Raw genomic sequence first — 19,546 nt, forward strand, 5'->3', positions numbered from 1 at the left:
GTTACTGAGCTTGAAAGTGGGCGCCAAGTACAAGTGGTTCAGTTCTTCTTTGAAGTAAGCATTGAAGACGCTCTTTGAGTGAACTTGGGTGCGAGCGTTAGTTCCTAGCGTTGGCACTTTCCAGGAGAGCGCTACGCTTCCTTGTGACTGTGAAGAGAGAGTGCTGGCTACACTACAAAAAAATTAGATTAAAACGGCATTAATTTTATGGCGGTTTTATAGAACAGCCATTTTTTCCATTAATTCTGGCGGTTTTAGCTTGTGCCAGAATGCTTAAGACTTTTGTGGCGGGTTTAGTCGATTCTGGCGGTTTAAAACCACCACAATCATTTTTTCTTTTTGTCTTTTTGTCTCCCGATGTATTGTTGTATTTGACTGTATGAGAGATCGAGAGGGATAATTGTGATTTCTCAATAAAAGGTGAATGACGAACTGTAATCCCTAATCCCTTGCCGCCTTTCATCTTATGCCACTGTCATTCATCTCCTCGCTTCCACTCATCCACTCGTTGCAACTCATATCGCCGCTGCAAGAAACGTTGTTGTTGTTGCCTTCAGCGAGTTTTCGATCTGGTTCTCGATCTGGCCTCAATCTGAAGGTTTGTCGCTGCCGCTTATTTCACTGCCATTGTTCATCTCCTCGCTGTCACTCATCCCCTCACTATATCAAGCAACATCGTGTCGCTACCTTCAATGAGGTTCTGGCTTCGATCCGAAGGTATCGTGGCTCATTCCCTTGCCGCCTTTATTTATCACCTCGCCGCCGCAAGCAATGCCGCTGTTGCTGCCTTTAGCGAGCCTCTGTGATTTTGTTCCGCCTTCATCTTCTTTTGATTTTTCCTTCCTCTTCATAATTTTAGATCTAGTTCATGATCTAGTAGGAAGAAACAGGGAATGCTTGTTTTTTCTCCTTATTGTGTTTTTTTACTTTGATTGATCTTTTGCGTTGTTGTTGTTGTTGACGAGGGAAGTGTAGGGCTTTCTACGACGATCTAACGAGCAAAGGTGATAATCAACCCAAAAGCGGAAGAAGTGATAACAGAGGAATCACCGTTGTGATCCTCGACGCCCTCACCAGGTTATCCTTCTTCAAATTTCAATTTCTCTCCCTTTATTTTCACGCAATTGCAAACGGAATAAAAAAATGGAAAATAAATAAATAAATGATTAAATTTCATTTGAATTTTTAGTGCATTGAGGTTAAAATGCCGTGTTTGTTAATAATGTTGAAGGTGATGAAATGATGAATTTGATTAATTTGCTAATGGTGTGGCTTGATTGAGACAAGTGTAAAGTCTGATATAAAGCTTGGTTGTATTAGTCAGTGAGTTAAACAGGTCACTGAGTAGATCAATCTGTTGGTGATGACACATTCCTTCAGTTAACAATTAATTGGATGATTTATTCTTAACTCGTATAAATTGGAAGCTACAGAATGACACACTAATAGAAGGGAAATAAAAGGGGATATTGAATTTTAGTGCAGTATGATATTCTTCTCATTGCAACTCTATTCTTATGTTCTCTAGTTCCGTAATTAAAATTTAGTGAAATGGATAAGGCTGGGGTAAGGATTATTCAATAAGGTACAACAAATTTATGATGTTTATTCCTATTTTTTATGCAGGAATTTGCCATACCTTAGCACTAAAGATATTGCAAGTATTATATCTCAGTTATCTTAACCTGTTCGAGTTGTCCTTGTAAATTCGGCATAATCTTTTGCTCTTAAGATTTTGTAAAAGGATCTTATTCTCTTTTGGTTCTGTTTGATCTGTTAACTTGACCATGGATACCCAACAACAAATTCACATACTTCTCTGATTTTTGGACACATTAAATAAGGATATGCATGCTACTGCTAAGATTATTATGATATAAGTTTGTCATCATGCTGTAGCGTATCTGTCATTCTAATCCTCTGTACAACTTTCTTTTTTGCTATCTCTAAGATGTGAAGTTTCTTCATTCTTTTAAATTCAAATGTTTCAAAAATCATAACTGGTTATTTATCGTTTCCAATTTCTTTTATTATGATGTGTGAGTTGTGGGTAAATAGATATAGTCATGGTATAGTGTACCTGTTTTAAATGTATGATTTCACCAGACAGCAAAAGGTGCAAAATTTTTTAATGCTGCTGTAGCTGCTACAGTCGATGCTCAACATCCAACAAAAGAGGGAGAAGAAAAGGTCAAGCTGTACACACACTCTTACTGTTGTCTAGATTATGCACAGGTCCATCCCTTCTTGCATTTTCTTCTATAAATCTATTTTACTGAGTGTTTGTGTTTCATATATTGAAATTCTTAGTTGAGTCTCATTGCAGATATATGATGTGGTCAGATACAGACTGCATCGCATGAAGCATAAGCTGAAAGATGAATTGGATAACAAAAGTACAGTTCAGGAATATATATGTACAACCTGTGGGAAAAGGTCTTAATAATTAATTTTAAAATCAATATTTGTCATGGTTATTCGATTTGATGTATTCCTGTAACCTAATACTCTGGAATTTGAATTACTGTAGATACAATGCTTTGATGCATTGCAGTTGATTTCATTTGAAGATGACGACTTCCATTGTGAAAGTTGTAATGGAAAACTTGAGATCAAAAGCGATAAGAGAGCTGCTCAAGATGGGGGAGATGTTGATGACAATGCAAGGCGACGTCGACGTGAAAAGTTAAAAGATATGCTTCAAAAATTGGAGGTTCTCATATTATTTATTTCTATTATTTGTTTCAAATGATGAATAATTTTTGTTTATAATTGTTATTCTCGATGAAAACTATCTCATTTGTTTGCTACTTTCTAGAAATTCTATTTTTCATCTCATGTAAACTTCAGTAGCATGAGGATATAAAAATAGACAAATTCTTTACCCTTTACGGGCATAAGGATCTCTTGAGATTATTGTGATGGAGAGAAATTATTAACTACATTAAAGTTGGGAAGATCAAGAAAGAAAAGAAACCTGGAGACAGAACCCCCCTATTTTCATTCTCCTTTGATGTTCTGGCCCTAATTAGGAGAGGATAAAAGGATAAAAGTAAATTCCTAAATGTTCTCATTGTTACTGAACCAGCATTTAATTTTCATGTGATGATTGTTGTACTTTATGTGAAAATGCAGTTTTTTGGTGCTCTGGATCGATATATCAACATTATGAATAATTTTTTTATTTTATTTTATTTTATTTTATTTTATTTTGGAATTAATGTGACGGAGATCGCTTGTGAGCTGGCTCAACCAATCTATTATGAATAATCTATTTTATTTTATTTATGTAAGTTCACATGTTTCTAGTAATTTAGATTTTAACATTTTAACTAAACTAATCTCCTCTTCTCTGCGCTTTCTGTGCCAAGCTATATTTTCACATCTTATTAATATTAGTTGCTTTCAATTCAATCATCTCTGGAGATTAGTTTATTTAGTCATCGATCAAACTAAATCAGCAAGCAAACATGAAGAAAGCTCCACCACACATTTCCTTCTTCCTATTACTCTTATCTGCCTTTTACTTTTACTCTTGGACTTTTGGACAGGCTTTGTCACAAGATGAAGGTAATTAAGCCCATAAATTCTTGCTAAGTAATGTTAAAGAAGCAGTTTTTTTAGGTTAATATTAATTAATTTTTTTAAATTATTTTACCATATATTTAGTAGCAATACATCAAAAGTAGAAGTGTCCTGACTTGTCAATGCCCATTTGTTTTTTATGATTCCAGAATGAAGAGGATCCTAAAGAAGATCCACGGTTGGAACTCTCGAGGAACGAATGGTTTGAAGACAAGGAGTGTCTTGATATTTAATATTTTATTTGTATTTAATACTTTATTTAGAATTAAAAAATGTTATATTTAATATTTTATTTGTATTGGAATTATTACTTTTGATTTTCAATACTAAAAGATTATATATTATATTAATATTTTGTTTATGAGTTATAATATTTTATTTATGAATTATGATTTTTTGTTATTGTGAAATTTTAATCACAAAATTATTTATTTAACGCGATAAAAATGACAGTAAAAATTATTTTTTTAAACGATAAAAAATGTCACTGTCAGGATAAAATGACGGTTCAAAAATACCATTTTAACCAATTAAAATGCTACTGTCAGGGTAAAAATGGCGGTTCAAAAATGCCATTTTAACCAATCAAAACGTCACTCTGTCAGGGTAATAATGGCGGTTCAAACCGCCATTTTAATCTATCCAAAAACCGCCATTTTAACCCTGGAAATAATGGCGGTTCAAACTGCCGTTTTAACCAACCAAAACGCCACTTTGTCAGGGTAATAATGGCGGTTCAAACCGCCATTTTAACCTATCCAAAAACCGCCATTTTAACCTTGGAAATAACGGCGGTTTGAACCGCCGTTTTAACCTATTCAAAAACCGCCATTTTAACCCAGGGAATTGTGGCGGTTTTCAGAAAACCGCCGTAATAACCAGAATGGCGCCCAGAATTACGTCGCTTTACGAAACCGCCATTATTGGTAATAATGGCGGTTCAAACCGCCGTAAATACCTAAAAAAACCGCCGCTTTTACCAGAATTTTTTGTAGTGCTATTTGTTCCTCTTGGAATGGCATCGAAGGCGCTCTTTGAGTGAGCGCCCAGGAGAGCATCTAAGTAAGCGCTGTCATTGCTCCCATGAGTGGTGTCGAAGGCGCTCTTTGAGTGAGCGCCCAGGGGAGCGTGGGTGAAGGGATCATGGTGGGGTGTGTGTGTGAGGAAGTGGCGCTCTCCAGCAAGCTTGCTGGAGAGCACTGGGGAGAGCGTGGGTCTTGACAAGGTTGATGCTTGTGACAAGGGTGAGGTGGTGGTGTTGAGGTTTTGATGGTGTCAAGGTAGGTGTATGGTGTGGTTTGATGACAAGGGTAGTGCTTGACAATGTTGTGGCGCTCTTGGGCAAGCTTGAGAGCAAGTGCCCATGGAGAACATGGAATGAGGGCTGGTGGGTGCTTGCTTTGTTGCTTCATGCTCGGTGTTTTTGGGGCTTTAAAGATGCCAATTATTTGTACCCTAATTTCATACCCACCATATACTATTATACATTATTGGAAAGCTCTGAATGTCAGCTTTCTAACACAGCTAGAAGCATATCATTTGGACCTATACAGCTCAAGTTATGCTCTTTGGAAGATGGCAAGGTCATGCTGTCAGGATCGCTGGCGCTCTTGGGGGGAGTTGCTCGAGAGCGCCAGTGAGAGTGCCAGGGCTGCTTCACGTCCCATTTCAACACCAGTTTTTGAGGCTCTAATTGAATGTCCACCCCTATACTATTATATATGGTTGGAAATCTCTAAACATCAGCTTACCAACGCAACTAGAAGCACCTCATTTGGACACTTACAGCCAAAGTTATGCTCTTTGGAAGAGGGTAAGGTCATGCTGTCTGGATGCTAGCGCTGGCTAGTGAGCATGGACAAGAGCGCCAGTAAGAATGCTAGGCCTGCTTCCAGGGTCCATTTTAACGCCAGATTTGGAACCTCAAATTAGATATCCACCCCCATACTATTATATATCGTTGGAAAGCTCTGAATGTCTACTTTTCATTACAACCAGAAGCGCCTCAATCAGAGTGCTACAACCCAAGTTATTCTTCATTGAAGAAGGCAGGGTAATGCTGATTTGGGTGCTGGCGCTTTTGGCACAAGAGCTTGCCAGAGAGCGTGGGAGTGAGCGCTGAGGCCTCCAACACAAGCACCACTTTCATAGCCAAATTACCTCAATCATTTATCATTCTTGTTTTGTGCTTTTTACTTCCTTTTTTCATCATTTTCTACAAAATAAATAAAATCAAAGAGATGAAAGTAATATATGACTTAAGCACAAAAATATTCAATAATTAAGCATGATTAATTAAATTTTGATATGAAAAAGCATAGAAAAACATAACATGATGTGCAGTCATCAGGTGTCTTGGCTTAGTTAATCATGGGTTGGGTGTCATGTTTCGGAGTTGTTGATTCATCGGTTCAAGTTATAAATATTTCAAACGGATATTATGAAAACTGAATATATTAAAACATAAGAAATAATATATAGGGTTAAATATATATGAGTTACTAATATAAATAACATTAGTAACTTGAGGATGAAAGATATTTGATGAAGCATTAGCAACTCTAAGCTCATCAAGAAATACCAATAATTACTTATATCGGAAAAAGTCAAACTTGATAATAATAACAATATTATTATCTAGGTTCTATTATAATTAGAGCAAGTAAAATAAATAAATAAATGACATAATAATAAAATTATATTACCATTTATTTTACTTCTGGGTTCAAAGTCGACTTGTCAAAATAAAACTAATCGCTTTAAAATATTATTTTAAGAAAAACACGCGTTAGTACAAAAATTAGAGTTGTTACAACTGACACTTGCATCCCTCCCATTTGTCTAGTCAATGTTGCCAATTGCTGAGAGTTGAGTTGTATTTGTTGGGTCATGAGCTTGTTTTGTGCCATGATATCATCCAGGGTGTCAAGCTCCATCACTCCTCTCTTCATGTTCATATTCCTCTTTGATGAGTAGAACTATTGATTGTTGACCACAATATCTATACGGTCCATTGCTTCCTCAGGAGTCTTCATATGGACTGAGCTCCCTGCTAAGTTATCTAGTGCATTCCTTGATGATTGAGTGATGCCTTCATAGAAGATTTGGAGTTGAACCCAATCTGTGAACATGTTTGGTAGGCATTTCTTTAACAATCATATAAATCTTTCCCATGCCTTGTAGAGTGATTCTCCATCCAATTGCTTAAATGTTTGAACCTCAGTTCTAAGCTTGATGATCCTTTGAGGGGGAAAGAACTTAGTCAAGAACTTATTGACTAAATTCTCCCAAGTTGCAATGCTCTCCTTGGAGAAAGTCTCTAGCCATTGAGATTCTCTATCTCTAAGGGAGAAGGGAAATAAGAGTAGTCTGTAATCATCTTGTAGTACTCCATTTGTCTTAATTGAGTCACAGATTTTGAGAAATGTGAATATTGATTAGGATCTTCTTAAGCACCTCTTCCGAATTGACAGTTTTGTTGCACTAGGGTGACCAGTTGAGGCTTGAGCTCAAAATTGTTGGCATGTACATTGGGAGTTAGAATGCTACTCCAACATTTATCAGGATTAGGATTAGTGTATGAACCCAATGTCCTTATAATTGGTGGGGTATTAGCATTATTGTTGCCAACTTCAAAATTGTGATCCTGATTAAACTTCGCAGCCATGCTATGTCCTAAATCTTCTCCTTCAAATTCCTCAAGGACTGCTTTATCTCTTGCTTCTTTTCTCAATCTTCGAAGAGTTTTCTCAATATCTAGATCGTAGGATGTTGACTCACCTCTACAACCTCGCATATACACAATCAACCAAAAGAACAAGGTAGAAAAGATCACCCTATCACAGAGTGTAGTTAGAGTTAAGTGATGCAAAGTATCAAATAGTTAGTATGCTAAAATTAAAATGAATATATACAATGAACAGGTGAATGGCATCAAATGTAAGAGTAAAATAAGTAAACCAAAATTAGGCTAAGTAACAAAAATAAAAGAAAAACGTTTAATCTAGGTAGCCAACTAACTTAGTCATTGTCAATCTTAATCAATCTCCGGCAACAGTGCCAAAAACTTGATACGGATTTGATTATCAATATCCACCGACAAATGCACCAGGTTGTAATCAAGTAATAACTCACTATGAGTGAGGTCGATCCCACGAGGATTGATAGATTAAGAAATTCTAATTAATTGGCTATTCTAGTTAAACTAGCAAATTGATGAGGTTTGTTCAAATCTTGGATAACTTGATAATGAAGTAAATTGCTAAAAGGTAAAGAGCAGGAAAATAAATGACTGAAAGTAAAGAGCGGGAATGTAAATAACTGGAAATTGAAAGTGCATAAACTCAAATTGCAATAATGTAAATGCAGAAGAATAAATGGCGAGAAAATTAAAGTGCTGAAATGTAAAGGAAATTAGAGACAAAGAGCAGTAAAGAGAAGCTAGTGATTCGGAAGGAAAATTGAAGCAAGTAACTAGAATGAGAAATTAATAGTGAAGAAATGACATGGGGTGAAATCATTAGAGATTGGAGATGTTGATTCTTCCAAAATCAATGATTCTCAACTTCTTCTTAATCATGTAAGGTAGATCCATGGCAGATCTTAAGTAGTTGAATTCCAATCTCTTGGTAATTCAATTTCTCTTAACATAGTCAATTGCCAATCTCTTGATCTATTACTCATGAGAAGAGGTAAAGAAAAATTGCTAATCCCAAGCCACACAATCCTCAAGATCTTAATTCAAAGTGATTACACGTCACATATCAAGCTCTGAATTATCAACTAAGAGAATTGTGAGAGTTGAGTCTTAAAATGAATTTTATAAATCCTTTTTTAAGCTCATAATAGAATTCGAATAGATCTAATTCCTCTCTCAATAGAATTAGGTCTTTGAAGAACAAAGACTCTCTCGCTCTTAGATGAACAAGACTTGAATTGAGAAGAAGAGTAATAACATCAATTCATTGGAAACTGGTGCACGAAATTGTGATATCAGGCAACGGCATCAAAAACTATGTACGCACGTCTTAATAAATTGTTTTTCATTCACAACTTCGATACAACTAACCAGCAAGTGCACTGGGTCGTCCAAGTAATAAACCTTACGTGAGTAAGGGTCGATCCCACGGAGATTGTTGGTATGAAGCAAGCTATGGTCACCTTGTAAATCTCAGTCAGGCGGATATAAAATAGTTATGGAGTTTTTGAAAATTAATAATAAATAGATAGAAAATAAGGATAGAAACACTTATGTATATCATTGGTGAGAATTTCAGATAAGTGTATAGAGATGCTTTCGTTCCTCTGAACCTCTGCTTTCCTGCTGTCTTCATCCAATCAGTTTTACTCTTTTCCATGGCTGGCTTTATGTAAGGACATCACCGTTGTCAATGGCTACTTTTAATCCTCTCTGGAAAATGGTCCGATGCACTGTCACTGCATGGCTAATCGTCTGGAGGCATCACCCTTGTCAATGGCTGCATCCTATCCTCTTGTGAAAATGGTCCAAATGCTCTGTCACAGCACGGCTAATCATCTGAGGTTTTCGATCATACTGGAATAGGATTCACCCTCCTTTTGCGTCTGTCACTACGCCCAGCACTCGCGAGTTTGAAGTTCGTCACAGTCATTCAATCCCAGAGTCCTACTCGAAATACCACAGACAAGGTTTAGACTTTCTGGACTCTCATGAATGCTGCCATCAACCTAGCTTATACCACGAAGATTCTAATTAAGAGATCCAAGAGATAATCATTCAATCTAAGGTAGAACGGAAGTGGTTGTCAGGCACGCGTTCATAGGGAATGATGATGATTGTCACGTTCATCACATTCAGGTTGAAGTGCGAATGAATATCTTAGAAGCGGAATAAGTTGAATTGAGTAGAAAAACAGTAGTACTTTGCATTAATCTTTGAGGAACAGCAGAGCTCCACACCTTAATCTATGGAGTGTAGAAACTCTACCGTTAAAAAATACATAAGTGAAAGGTCCAGGCATGGCCGAATGGCCAGCCCCCATGATCTAAGAACTAGGCATCCAAAGATGAACAATAGATTAAAACTGAGACCAAAGATGTCTAATACAATAGTAAAAAGTCTTATTTATACTAAACTAGTTACTAGGGTTTACAGAAGTAAGTAATTGATGCATAAATCCACTTCCGGGGCCCACTTGGTGTGTGCTTGGGCTGAGCTTGAATGTTACACGTGCAGAGGTCATTCTTGGAGTTGAACGCCAGTTTGTAACGTGTTTCTGGCGTTCAACTCTGGTTTGTGACGTGTTTCTTGCGTTTAACTCCAGACAGTAGCATAGAACTGGCGTTCAACGCCCTTTTACGTCATCTAAACTCGGCCAAAGTATAAACTATTATATATTACTAGAAAGCCCTGGATGTCTACTTTCCAACGCAATTAGAAGCGTGCCATTTTGAGTTCTGTAGCTCCAGAAAATCTACTTTGAGTGCAGGGAGGTCAGAATCCAACAGCATCAGCAGTCCTTCTTCAATCTCTGAATCTGATTTTTGCTCAAGTCCCTCAATTTCAGCCAGAAAATACCTGAAATCATAGAAAAACACACAAACTCATAGTAAAGTCCAGAAATGTGAATTTAACATAAAAACTAATGAAAACATCCCTAAAAGTAACTAGATTCTACTAAAAACATACTAAAAACAATGCCAAAAAGCGTATAAATTATTCGCTCATCACAACACCAAACTTAAATTGTTGCTTGTCCCCAAACAACTGAAAATCAAATAGGATAAAAAGAAGAGAATATACTATAAATTCCAAACTATCAATGAAACATAGCTCCAATCAAATGAGTGGGACTTATAGCTTTTTGACTCTTGAATAGTTTTGGCATCTCACTTTATCCATTGAGGTTCAGAATGATTTGCATCTATAGGAACTCAGAGTTCAGATAGTGTTATTGATTCTCCTAGTTCAGTATGATGATTCTTGAACACAGCTATTTTATGAGTCTTGGCTGTGGCCCTAACCACTTTGTTTTCCAGTATTACCACCGGATACATAAATGCCACAGACACATAATTGGGTGAACCTTTTCAGATTGTGACTCAGCTTTGCTAAAGTCCCCAATTAGAGGTGTCCAGGGTTCTTAAGCACACTCTGTTTTTGCTTTAGACCTTGACTTTAACCGCTCAGTCTCAAGTTTTCACTTGACACCTTCACGCCACAAGCACATGGTTAGGGACAGCTTGGTTTAGCCGCTTAGGCCAGGATTTTATTCCTTTAGGCCCTCCTATCCACTGATGCTCAAAGCCTTGGGATCCTTTTTATTTACCCTTGCCTTTTCGTTTTAAGGGTTATTGGCTTTTTGCTCTTGCCTCTTGGTATTAAGAGCTTTTGGCTTTTTCTGCTTGCTTTTTCTCTTTTTTTTTTTGCCTATATTTTTTTTTCTGCAAGCTTTGTTCTTTGCTGCTTTTTCTTGCTTCAAGAATCATTTTTATGATTTTTCAGATTATCAAATAACATGTCTCCTTATCATCATTCTTTCAAGAGCCAACATATTTAACATTCTTAAACAACAACTTCAAAAGACATATGCACTGTTCATGCATTCATTCAGAAAACAAGAAGCATTGTCACCACATCAATATAATTAAACTAAGTTCAAAGATAAATTCGAAACTCGTGTACTTCTTGTTCTTTTGAATTAAAACAGTTTTCATTTAAGAGAGGTGATGGATTCATAGGACATTCATAACTTTAAGACAAAGTTACTAAATACTAATGATCATGTAATGAAGACACAAACATGGATAAGCACTTAACATAGAGAAAACGAAAAACAGAGAATGTAAGAACAAGGAATGAGTCCACCTTAGTGATGGTGGCGTTTCCTTCTTGAAGAACCAATGATGTCCTTGAGCTCTTCTATGTCTCTTCCTTGTCTTTGTTGTTCCTCCCTCATTGCTTTTTGATCTTCTCTTATTTCATGAAGGATGATGGAGTGCTCTTGATGTTCCACCCTTAATTGTCCCATGTTGGAACTTAATTCTCCTAGGGAGGTTTTGATTTGCTCCCAATAGTTTTGTGGAGAAAAATGCATTTGAGGCATCTCCGGGATCTCATGGTGATGAGCTTTATGCGTCTCTTGAGATCCATGAATGGGCTCTCTTGCTTGCTTCATCCTTTTCTTAGTGATGGGCTTCTCTTCCTCAATGGGAATGTCTCCTTCTATGAAAGCTCCAGCTCTACTTCCTCTCCAATCATGATGCTATGTATCATGATGGCCTGATCCACAGTAACTTCAGATCGGTTGCTAGTGGGGATGATGGAGCGTTGGATGAATTCCAACCATCCTCTAGCCACAGGCTTGAGGTCCAGTCTTCTTAATTGAACCGGCTTTCCTTTGGAGTCAATCTTCCATTGAGCTCCTTCCACACATATGTCCATGAGGACTTGGTCCAACCTTTGATTAAAGTTTACCCTTCTAGTGTAGGGGCGTGCATCTCCTTGCATCATAGGCAAGTTAAACGCCAACCTCACATTTTCCGGACTAAAATCTAAGTATTTCTCCCGAACCATTGTAATATAATTCTTTGGGTTTGGGTTCTTACTTTGATCATGGTTCCTAGTGATCCATGCATTGGCATAGAACTCTTGAACCATTAGGATGCCGACTTGTTGGATGGGGTTTGTTAGAACTTCCCAACCTCTTCTTTGGATTTCATGTCGGATCTCTGGATACTCATTCTTCTTGAGCTTGAAAGGGACCTCGGGGATCACCTTCTTCTTGGCCACAACATCATAGAAGTGGTCTTGATGGGCTTTTGAGATGAATCTTTCCATCTCCCATGACTCGGAGGTGGAAGCTTTTGTCTTCCCTTTCCCTTTTCTAGAGGATTCTCCGGTCTTAGGTGCCATCAATGGTAATGGAAAAACAAAAAGCTTATGCTTTTACCACACCAAACTTAGAATATTGCTCGCCCTCGAGCAAGAGAAGAAAGAATAGATGAAGAAGAAGAAGAAGAAAATATGGAGGAGAAGGGGGAGGGGTGTATTCGGCCAAGAAGGGAAAGAGAGGGTTGTGTTGTGTGAAAATGAAGAAGAATGGAGGGCTTTATATAGGGAAGGGAGGGATTGAAGTGATTGGTGAAGAGTTTTGGGAAGAGTGTTTATGGAATTGTGTGAAAGAGGGGTGAGAAGAAGTGAGCGGAGGTAGGTGGGGATCCTGTGGGGTCCACAGATCCTGAGGTGATCCTATGGGGTCCACAGATGCTGAGGTGTTCAAGAATTTACAACCTTGGACCAAATTAGGCATGCAAAATGCCCTTGCACACAACTCTGGGCATTCAGCGCCAGATTGGTGCTTGTTCTGGGCGTTGAACGTCTATTTGTTGCCCATTTTTGGTGTTGAACGCCAGAACCATGCTTGTTCTGGGCGTTCAGCGCCAGCTCTTCTCCAGGGTGCAATTCTGGCGTTCAAACGCCCAGATGCTGCCCATTTTGGGCGTTCAGCGCCAGAACCATGCTCTGTTCTGGTGTTGAACGCCAGTAAGGTCTTCCTCCAGGGTGTGATTTTTCTTCTGCTATTTTTGATTCCGTTTTCAATTTTTATATTTATTTTGTGACTCCACATGATCATGAACCTAATAAAACATGAAAGAACAAGAAAAATAAAATTAGATAAATAAAAATTGGGTTGCCTCCCAACAAGCGCTTCTTTAATGTCAATAGCTTGACAGTGGGCTCTCATGGAGCCTCATAGATGTTCAGAGCATTGTTGAGACTTCCCAACACCAAACTTAGAGTTTGGATATGGGAGTTCAACACCAAACTTAGAGTTTGACTGTGAGGGCTCTGGTTGACTCTGTTTTGAGAGAAGCTTACTGTGCCTCTTTTCCATGTTTACAGAAGGGTAACCTTGAGTTGTAAACACAAGGGAGTCCTCATTCAATTGAAGGACTAATTCACCTCTGTCAACATTAATCACAGCTCTTGCTGTGGCTAGGAAAGATCTTCCAAGGATGATGGATTCATCCTCATCCTTCCCAGTATCAAGGATTATGAAATCAGCAGGGATGTAAAGGCCTTCAACCTTTACTAACACGTCCTCTACTTGTCCATAAGCCTGTTTTCTTGAATTGTCTGCCATCTCTAATGAGATTTTAGCAGCTTGCACCTCAAAGATTCCCAGCTTCCCCATTACTGAGAAGGGTATGAGGTTTATCCCTGAACCAAGGTCACTGATGAGCGGATAATTTATACGCTTTTTGGCATTATTTTTAGTATGTTTTTAGTAGGATCTAGCTACTTTTAGGGATGTTTTCATTAGTTCTTATGTTAAATTCATATTTCTGGACTTTACTATGAGTTTGTGTGTTTTTCTGTGATTTTAGGTATTTTCTGGCTGAAATTGAGGGACTTGAGCAGAAATCAGAATCAGAGGTTGAAGAAGGACTGCTGATGCTGTTGGATTCTGACCTCTCTGCACTCAAAGTGGATTTTCTAGAGCTACAGAACTCAACATGGCGCGCTTCCAATTGTGTTGGAACGTAGACATCCAGAGCTTTCCAGCAATATATAATAGTCCATACTTTGCTCGAGGATAGATGACGTAAACTGGCATTCAACGCCAGCTCTCTGCTCAATTCTGGAGTTCAGCGCCAGAAATGGATCAAGAACCAGAGTTGAACGCCAAAAATGGATCAAAACCTGGTGTTCAACTCCACAAATGGCCTCTGCACGTAGAAAGTTAAAGCTCAGCCCAAGCACACACCAAGTGGGCCCCGGAAGTGGATTTATACATCAATTACTTACTTATGTAAACCCTAGTAGCTAGTCTATTATAAATAGGACCTTTTACTATTGTATTAGACATCTTTTGATCATTTTTAGATCTCTAGACCTCCATGGGAGGCTGGCTACTCGGCCATGCCTACCCTCTACTCACTTATATATTCTCAACGGTAGAGTTTCTACACTCCATAGATTAAGGTGTGGAGCTCTGCTGTTCCTCAAGGATTAACGCAAAGTACTACTGTTTTCTATTCAACTCATCTTATTTCACTTCTAAGATATTCATTCGCACTTCAACCTGAATGTGATGAACGTGACAATCATCATCATTCCCTATGAACGCGTGCCTGACAACCACTTCCGTTCTACATTAGATTGAATGAGTATCTCTTAGATCTCTTAATCAGAATCTTCGTGGTGTAAGCTAGAATGATGGCGGCATTCAAGAGAATCCAGAAAGTCTAAACCTTGTCTGTGATATTCCGAGTAGGATTCAATGATTGAATGACTGTGACGAGCTTCAAACTCGCGAGTGCTGGGCGTAGTGACAGACGCAAAAGGATAGTAAATCCTATTCCAGCATGATCGAGAACCGACAGATGAATAGCCGTGCCGTGACAGGGTGCGTTGACCATTTTCACTGAGAGGATAGGATGTAACCATTGACAAGGGTGATGCCTCCAGACGATTAGCCGTGCCGTGACAGGGCATTTGGATCATTTTCCCGAGAGAAGACCGAAAGTAGCCATTGACAATGGTGATGCATCACATAAAGCCAGCCATGGAAAGGAGTAAGACTGATTGGATGAAGATAGCAGGAACGCAGAGGTTCAGAGGAACGAAAGCATCTCTATTCGCTTATCTGAAATTCTCACCAATGATTTACATAAGTATTTCTATCCCTATTTTATTAATTATTTTCGAAAACCACATTACTATCTTATATCCGCCTGACTGAGATTTACAAAGTGACCATAGCTTGCTTCATACCAACAATCTCCGTGGGATTCGACCCTTACTCACGTAAGGTATTACTTGGACGACCCAGTGCACTTGCTGGTTAGTTGTGCGAAGTTGTGAACCATGGTATTGGCATCATGTTTTTGGCGCCATTACCAGGGAAAGAAAGAGCGATGAATTTTACATAATCAAAGTATAATCACAATTTCTGCGCACCAAGTTTTTGGCGCCGTTGCCGGGGATTGTTCGAGTTTGGACAACTGACGGTTCATCTTGTTGCTCAGATTAGGTAATTTTCTTTTTGTTTTATTTTCAAAAAAAATTTTCAAAAATTTTTCAAAAAAATTTCTCCTTTGTTTTCGAAAAAATAATAAAAAATAATGTTTTCAAAAATAAATTATTCTATGGCTTCAAAACTTTCAAGAATGAATTCTAGAGTTTCATGGTAACATGTTGAATCCTATCTGGCTGAAAAGCCATACCCAAACTCCTTTGGGATTGGTCTTCAACTAATCACCTCAATGGATGTAAATCCATTCTAAAGCTTGACTGGCTATTAAGCCATGTCTAACCCTCAGATTGGAGCTTTAGACTAAAGAGTACAAGATTCCTGGAATTCATATGAAAAATTTTGAATCCTTATTTTTTTTCTTTTTCTTTTTTCAAAATAATTTTCGAAAATTTTAAAATAAAAATACAAAAAAATCATAAAATCATAAAAATAAAAAATATTGTGTGTTTCTTGTTTGAGTCTTGAGTCACGTTATAAGTTTGGTGTCAATTGCATGTGCATCTTGCATTTTTCGAAAATTCTCATGCATTCATAGTGTTCTTCATGATCTTCAAGTTGTTCTTAGTAAGTCTTCTTGTTTGATCTTTGCATTTGCATGTTTTGTGTCTTTTCTTGTTTTTCATATACATTCTTGAATTCTTAGTGTCTAAGCATTAAAGAATTCTAAGTTTGGTGTCTTGCATGTTTTCCTTGCATTAAAAATTTTTCAAAAATATGTTCTTGGTGTTCATCTTGGCATTCAAAGTGTTCTTGGTGTTCATCTTGACATTCATAGCATTCTTGCATGCATTCATTGTTTTAATCTAAAAATTTCATGCATTGCATCATTTTTCTTATTTTTCTCTCTCATCATTAAAAATTCAAAAATCAAAAAAAAAATATCTTTCCCTTTTTCTCTCTTAAAAATTCGGAAATTAGATTTGACTTTTTCAAAAAATTTTTAAAAAATCTAGTTGTTTTTATGAGTCAAATCAAATTTTCAATTTAAAAATCTCATCTTTTTCAAAATCTTTTTCAAATATCAAATCTTTTTCAAATTTCTTAGTTATTTTCGAAAATTCCAAAAATATTTTTCAAAAATCTTTTTCTTATTTTTATATCAAATTTTCGAAAATAACATAATCAATTAATGTTTTGATTCAAAAATTTCAAGTTTGTTACTTACTTGTTAAGAAAGATTCAAACTTTAAGTTCTAGAATCATATCTTGTGGTTTCTTGTGAATCAAGTCATTAATTGTGATTTTAAAAATTCAAATCTTTTTCAAAAAATAATTTCTATCATATCTTTTCAAAAATATCTTCTTATCTTATCTTTTTCAAAAATTTGATTTCAAAAATATCTTTTCTAACTTCCTAACTTCTTATCTTTTCAAAATTTGTTTCAACTAACTAACTGACTTTTTGTTTGTTTCTTATCTTTTTCAAAACCACCTAACTAACTCTCTCTCTCTCATTTTCGAAAATATCTTCCCCCTTTTTCAAAATCTCTTTTTAATTAACTAATTATTTTAATTTTTTATTTTTATTTTCGAAAATTACTAACCTTTTTCAAAAACTATTTTCAAAAATCACTAACTCTTTTTCAAAAAAATTATTTTTGAAATTTTCCCTCTCTCATCTTATTCTATTTATTTATTCATCTACTAACATCTCTCCCTCACCCACCAAAAATCCGAACCCTCTCTCTCTCTTTCTGAGTTCAGATTTTTCTCTTCTTCTTTTCTTCCACTAACAATAAGGAACCTCTTTACTGTGACATAGAGGATTCCTCTTCTTTTCTTGTTTTCTTATCTTTCTTATGAGCAGGAACAAGGAAAAAGGCATTCTTGTTGAAGCTGATCCAGAACCTGAAAGGACTCTGAAGAGGAAACTAAGAGAAGCTAAATTACAACAATCCAGAGATAACTTGATTGAAAATTTCGAACAAGTAAAGGAGATGGCAGCCGAACCCAACAACAATGCAAGGAGAATGCTTGGTGACTTTACTGCACCAAATTCCAATTTACATGGAAGAAGCATCTCCATTCCTACCATTGGAGCAAACAATTTTGAGCTGAAACCTCAGCTAGTTTCTCTGATGTAGCAGAACTACAAGTTTCATGGACTTCCATCTGAAGATCCTTTTCAGTTCTTAACTGAATTCTTGCAGATCTGTGATACTGTTAAGACTAATGGAGTAGATCCTGAAGTCTACAGGCTCATACTTTTCCCTTTTGCTGTAAGAGACAGAGCTAGAGTGTGGTTGGACTCTCAACCCAGAGATAGCCTGAACTCTTGGGATAAGCTGGTCACGGCTTTCTTAGCCAAGTTCTTTCCTCCTCAAAAGCTGAGCAAGCTTAGAGTGGATGTTTAAACCTTCAAACAAAAAGATGGTGAATCCCTCTATGAAGCTTGGGAAAGATACAAGCAGCTGACCAAAAAGTGTCCTTCTGACATGCTTTTAGAATGGACCATCCTAGATATATTCTATGATGGTTTATCTGAGCTATCAAAGATGTCATTGGATACTTCTGCAGGTGGATCCATTCACCTAAAGAAAACACCTGCAGAAGCTACAGAACTCATTGACATGGTTGCTAATAACCAGTTCATGTACACTTCTGAGAGGAATCCTGTGAATAATGGGACGCCTATGAAGAAGGGAGTTCTTGAAGTTGATACTCTGAATGCCATATTGGCTCAGAACAAAATATTGACTCAGCAAGTCAATATGATTTCTCAGAGTCTGAATGGAATGCAAGCTGCATCCAATAGTACTCAAGAGGCATCTTCTGAAGAAGAAGCTTATGATCTTGAGAACCCTGCAATAGCAGAGGTAAATTACATGGGTGAACCTTATGGAAACACCTATAATCCATCATGGAGAAATCATCCAAATCTCTCATGGAAGGATCAAAAGCCTCAACAAGGCTTTAATAATGATGGAAGAAACAGGTTTAGCAATAGCAAGCCTTTTCCATCATCCACTCAGCAACAGACAGAGAATTCTGAGCAGAATCCATCTAGCTTAGCAAACTTAGTCTCTGATCTATCTAAAGCCACTGTGAGTTTCATAAATGAAACAAGGTCTTCCATTAGAAATTTGGAAGCACAAGTGGGCCAGCTGAGTAAAAGGATCACTGAAATCCCTCCTAGTACTCTCCCAAGCAATACAGAAGAGAATCCAAAAGGAGAGTGCAAGGCCATTGACATAAGCATCATGGCCGAACCTGTAAGGGAAGGAGAGGACGTGAATCCCAAGGAGGAAGACCTCCTGGGACGTCCAGTGATCAATAAGGAGTTTCCCTCTAAGGAACCAAAGGAATCTGAGGCTCATCTAGAGACCATAGAGATTCCATTAAACCTCCTTATGCCCTTCATGAGCTCTGATGAGTATTCCTCTTCTGAAGAGAATGAGGATGTTACTGAAGAGCAAACTGCCAAGTTTCTTGGTGCAATCATGAAGCTGAATGCTAAATTATTTGGTATTGAAACTTGGGAAGATGAACCTCCCTTGTTCACCAATGAACTAAGTGATCTGGATCAACTGACATTGCCTCAGAAGAGACAGGATCCTGGAAAGTTCATAATACCTTGTACCATAGGCACCATGATCTTTAAGGCTCTGTGTGACCTTGGTTCAGGGATAAACCTCATGCCCCTCTCTATAATAGAGAAACTGGGAATCTATGGGGTGCAAGCTGCTAAAATCTCATTAGAGATGGCAGATAATTCAAGAAAACAGGCTTATGGACAAGTAGAGGACGTGTTAGTGAAGGTTGAAGGCCTTTACATCCCTACTGATTTCATAGTCTTGAATACTGGAAAGGAAGAGGATGAATCCATCATTTTAGGAAGGCCTTTCCTAGCCACAGCAAGAGCTGTGATTGATGTGGACAGAGGAGAATTGATCCTTCAAATAAATAAGGACAACCTTGTGTTTACAACTCAAGGATCTCTC

General features: G+C 37.4%; 1 protein-coding gene and 1 non-coding gene across 2 annotated transcripts; one reads left to right on the top strand and one right to left on the bottom strand.

The window, feature by feature from the left end:
• The first annotated feature begins 466 nt into the window (after nucleotides 1-466).
• Nucleotides 467-2,558, top strand: LOC107609244 (uncharacterized). The gene is made up of 6 exons (XM_088502906.1): nucleotides 467-717; nucleotides 976-1,077; nucleotides 1,627-1,657; nucleotides 2,107-2,235; nucleotides 2,327-2,436; nucleotides 2,531-2,558. Exons 1-6 carry the CDS (start codon nucleotides 467-469, stop codon nucleotides 2,556-2,558), a joined length of 651 nt encoding a protein of 216 aa, XP_088359032.1.
• Nucleotides 2,559-17,938: 15,380 nt separating this feature from the next.
• On the bottom strand, nucleotides 17,939-18,046 carry LOC148577734 (small nucleolar RNA R71). The gene has a single exon (XR_015904665.1). It is a non-coding gene; the product is annotated as a small nucleolar RNA R71 (small nucleolar RNA).
• Between the last annotated feature and the right edge of the window lie 1,500 nt (nucleotides 18,047-19,546).

This window comes from Arachis ipaensis, chromosome B1 (assembly GCF_059453495.1).
Source record: "Arachis ipaensis isolate K30076 ecotype BB chromosome B1, ASM5945349v1, whole genome shotgun sequence".
Taxonomy (NCBI): domain Eukaryota; kingdom Viridiplantae; phylum Streptophyta; class Magnoliopsida; order Fabales; family Fabaceae; genus Arachis; species Arachis ipaensis.

What these genes read in the sequence shown, in the direction of transcription:
- LOC107609244 (XM_088502906.1), top strand. Translation starts at nt 467, where the DNA reads ATGCCACTGTCATTCATCTCCTCGCTTCCACTCATCCACTCGTTGCAA. An exon ending in ATCCTCGACGCCCTCACCAG is followed by an intron (nt 1,078 to 1,626) that starts GTTATCCTTCTT and finishes TTTTTTATGCAG; the next exon opens with GAATTTGCCATACCTTAGCA. An exon ending in TGTACAACCTGTGGGAAAAG is followed by an intron (nt 2,437 to 2,530) that starts GTCTTAATAATT and finishes GAATTACTGTAG; the next exon opens with ATACAATGCTTTGATGCATT.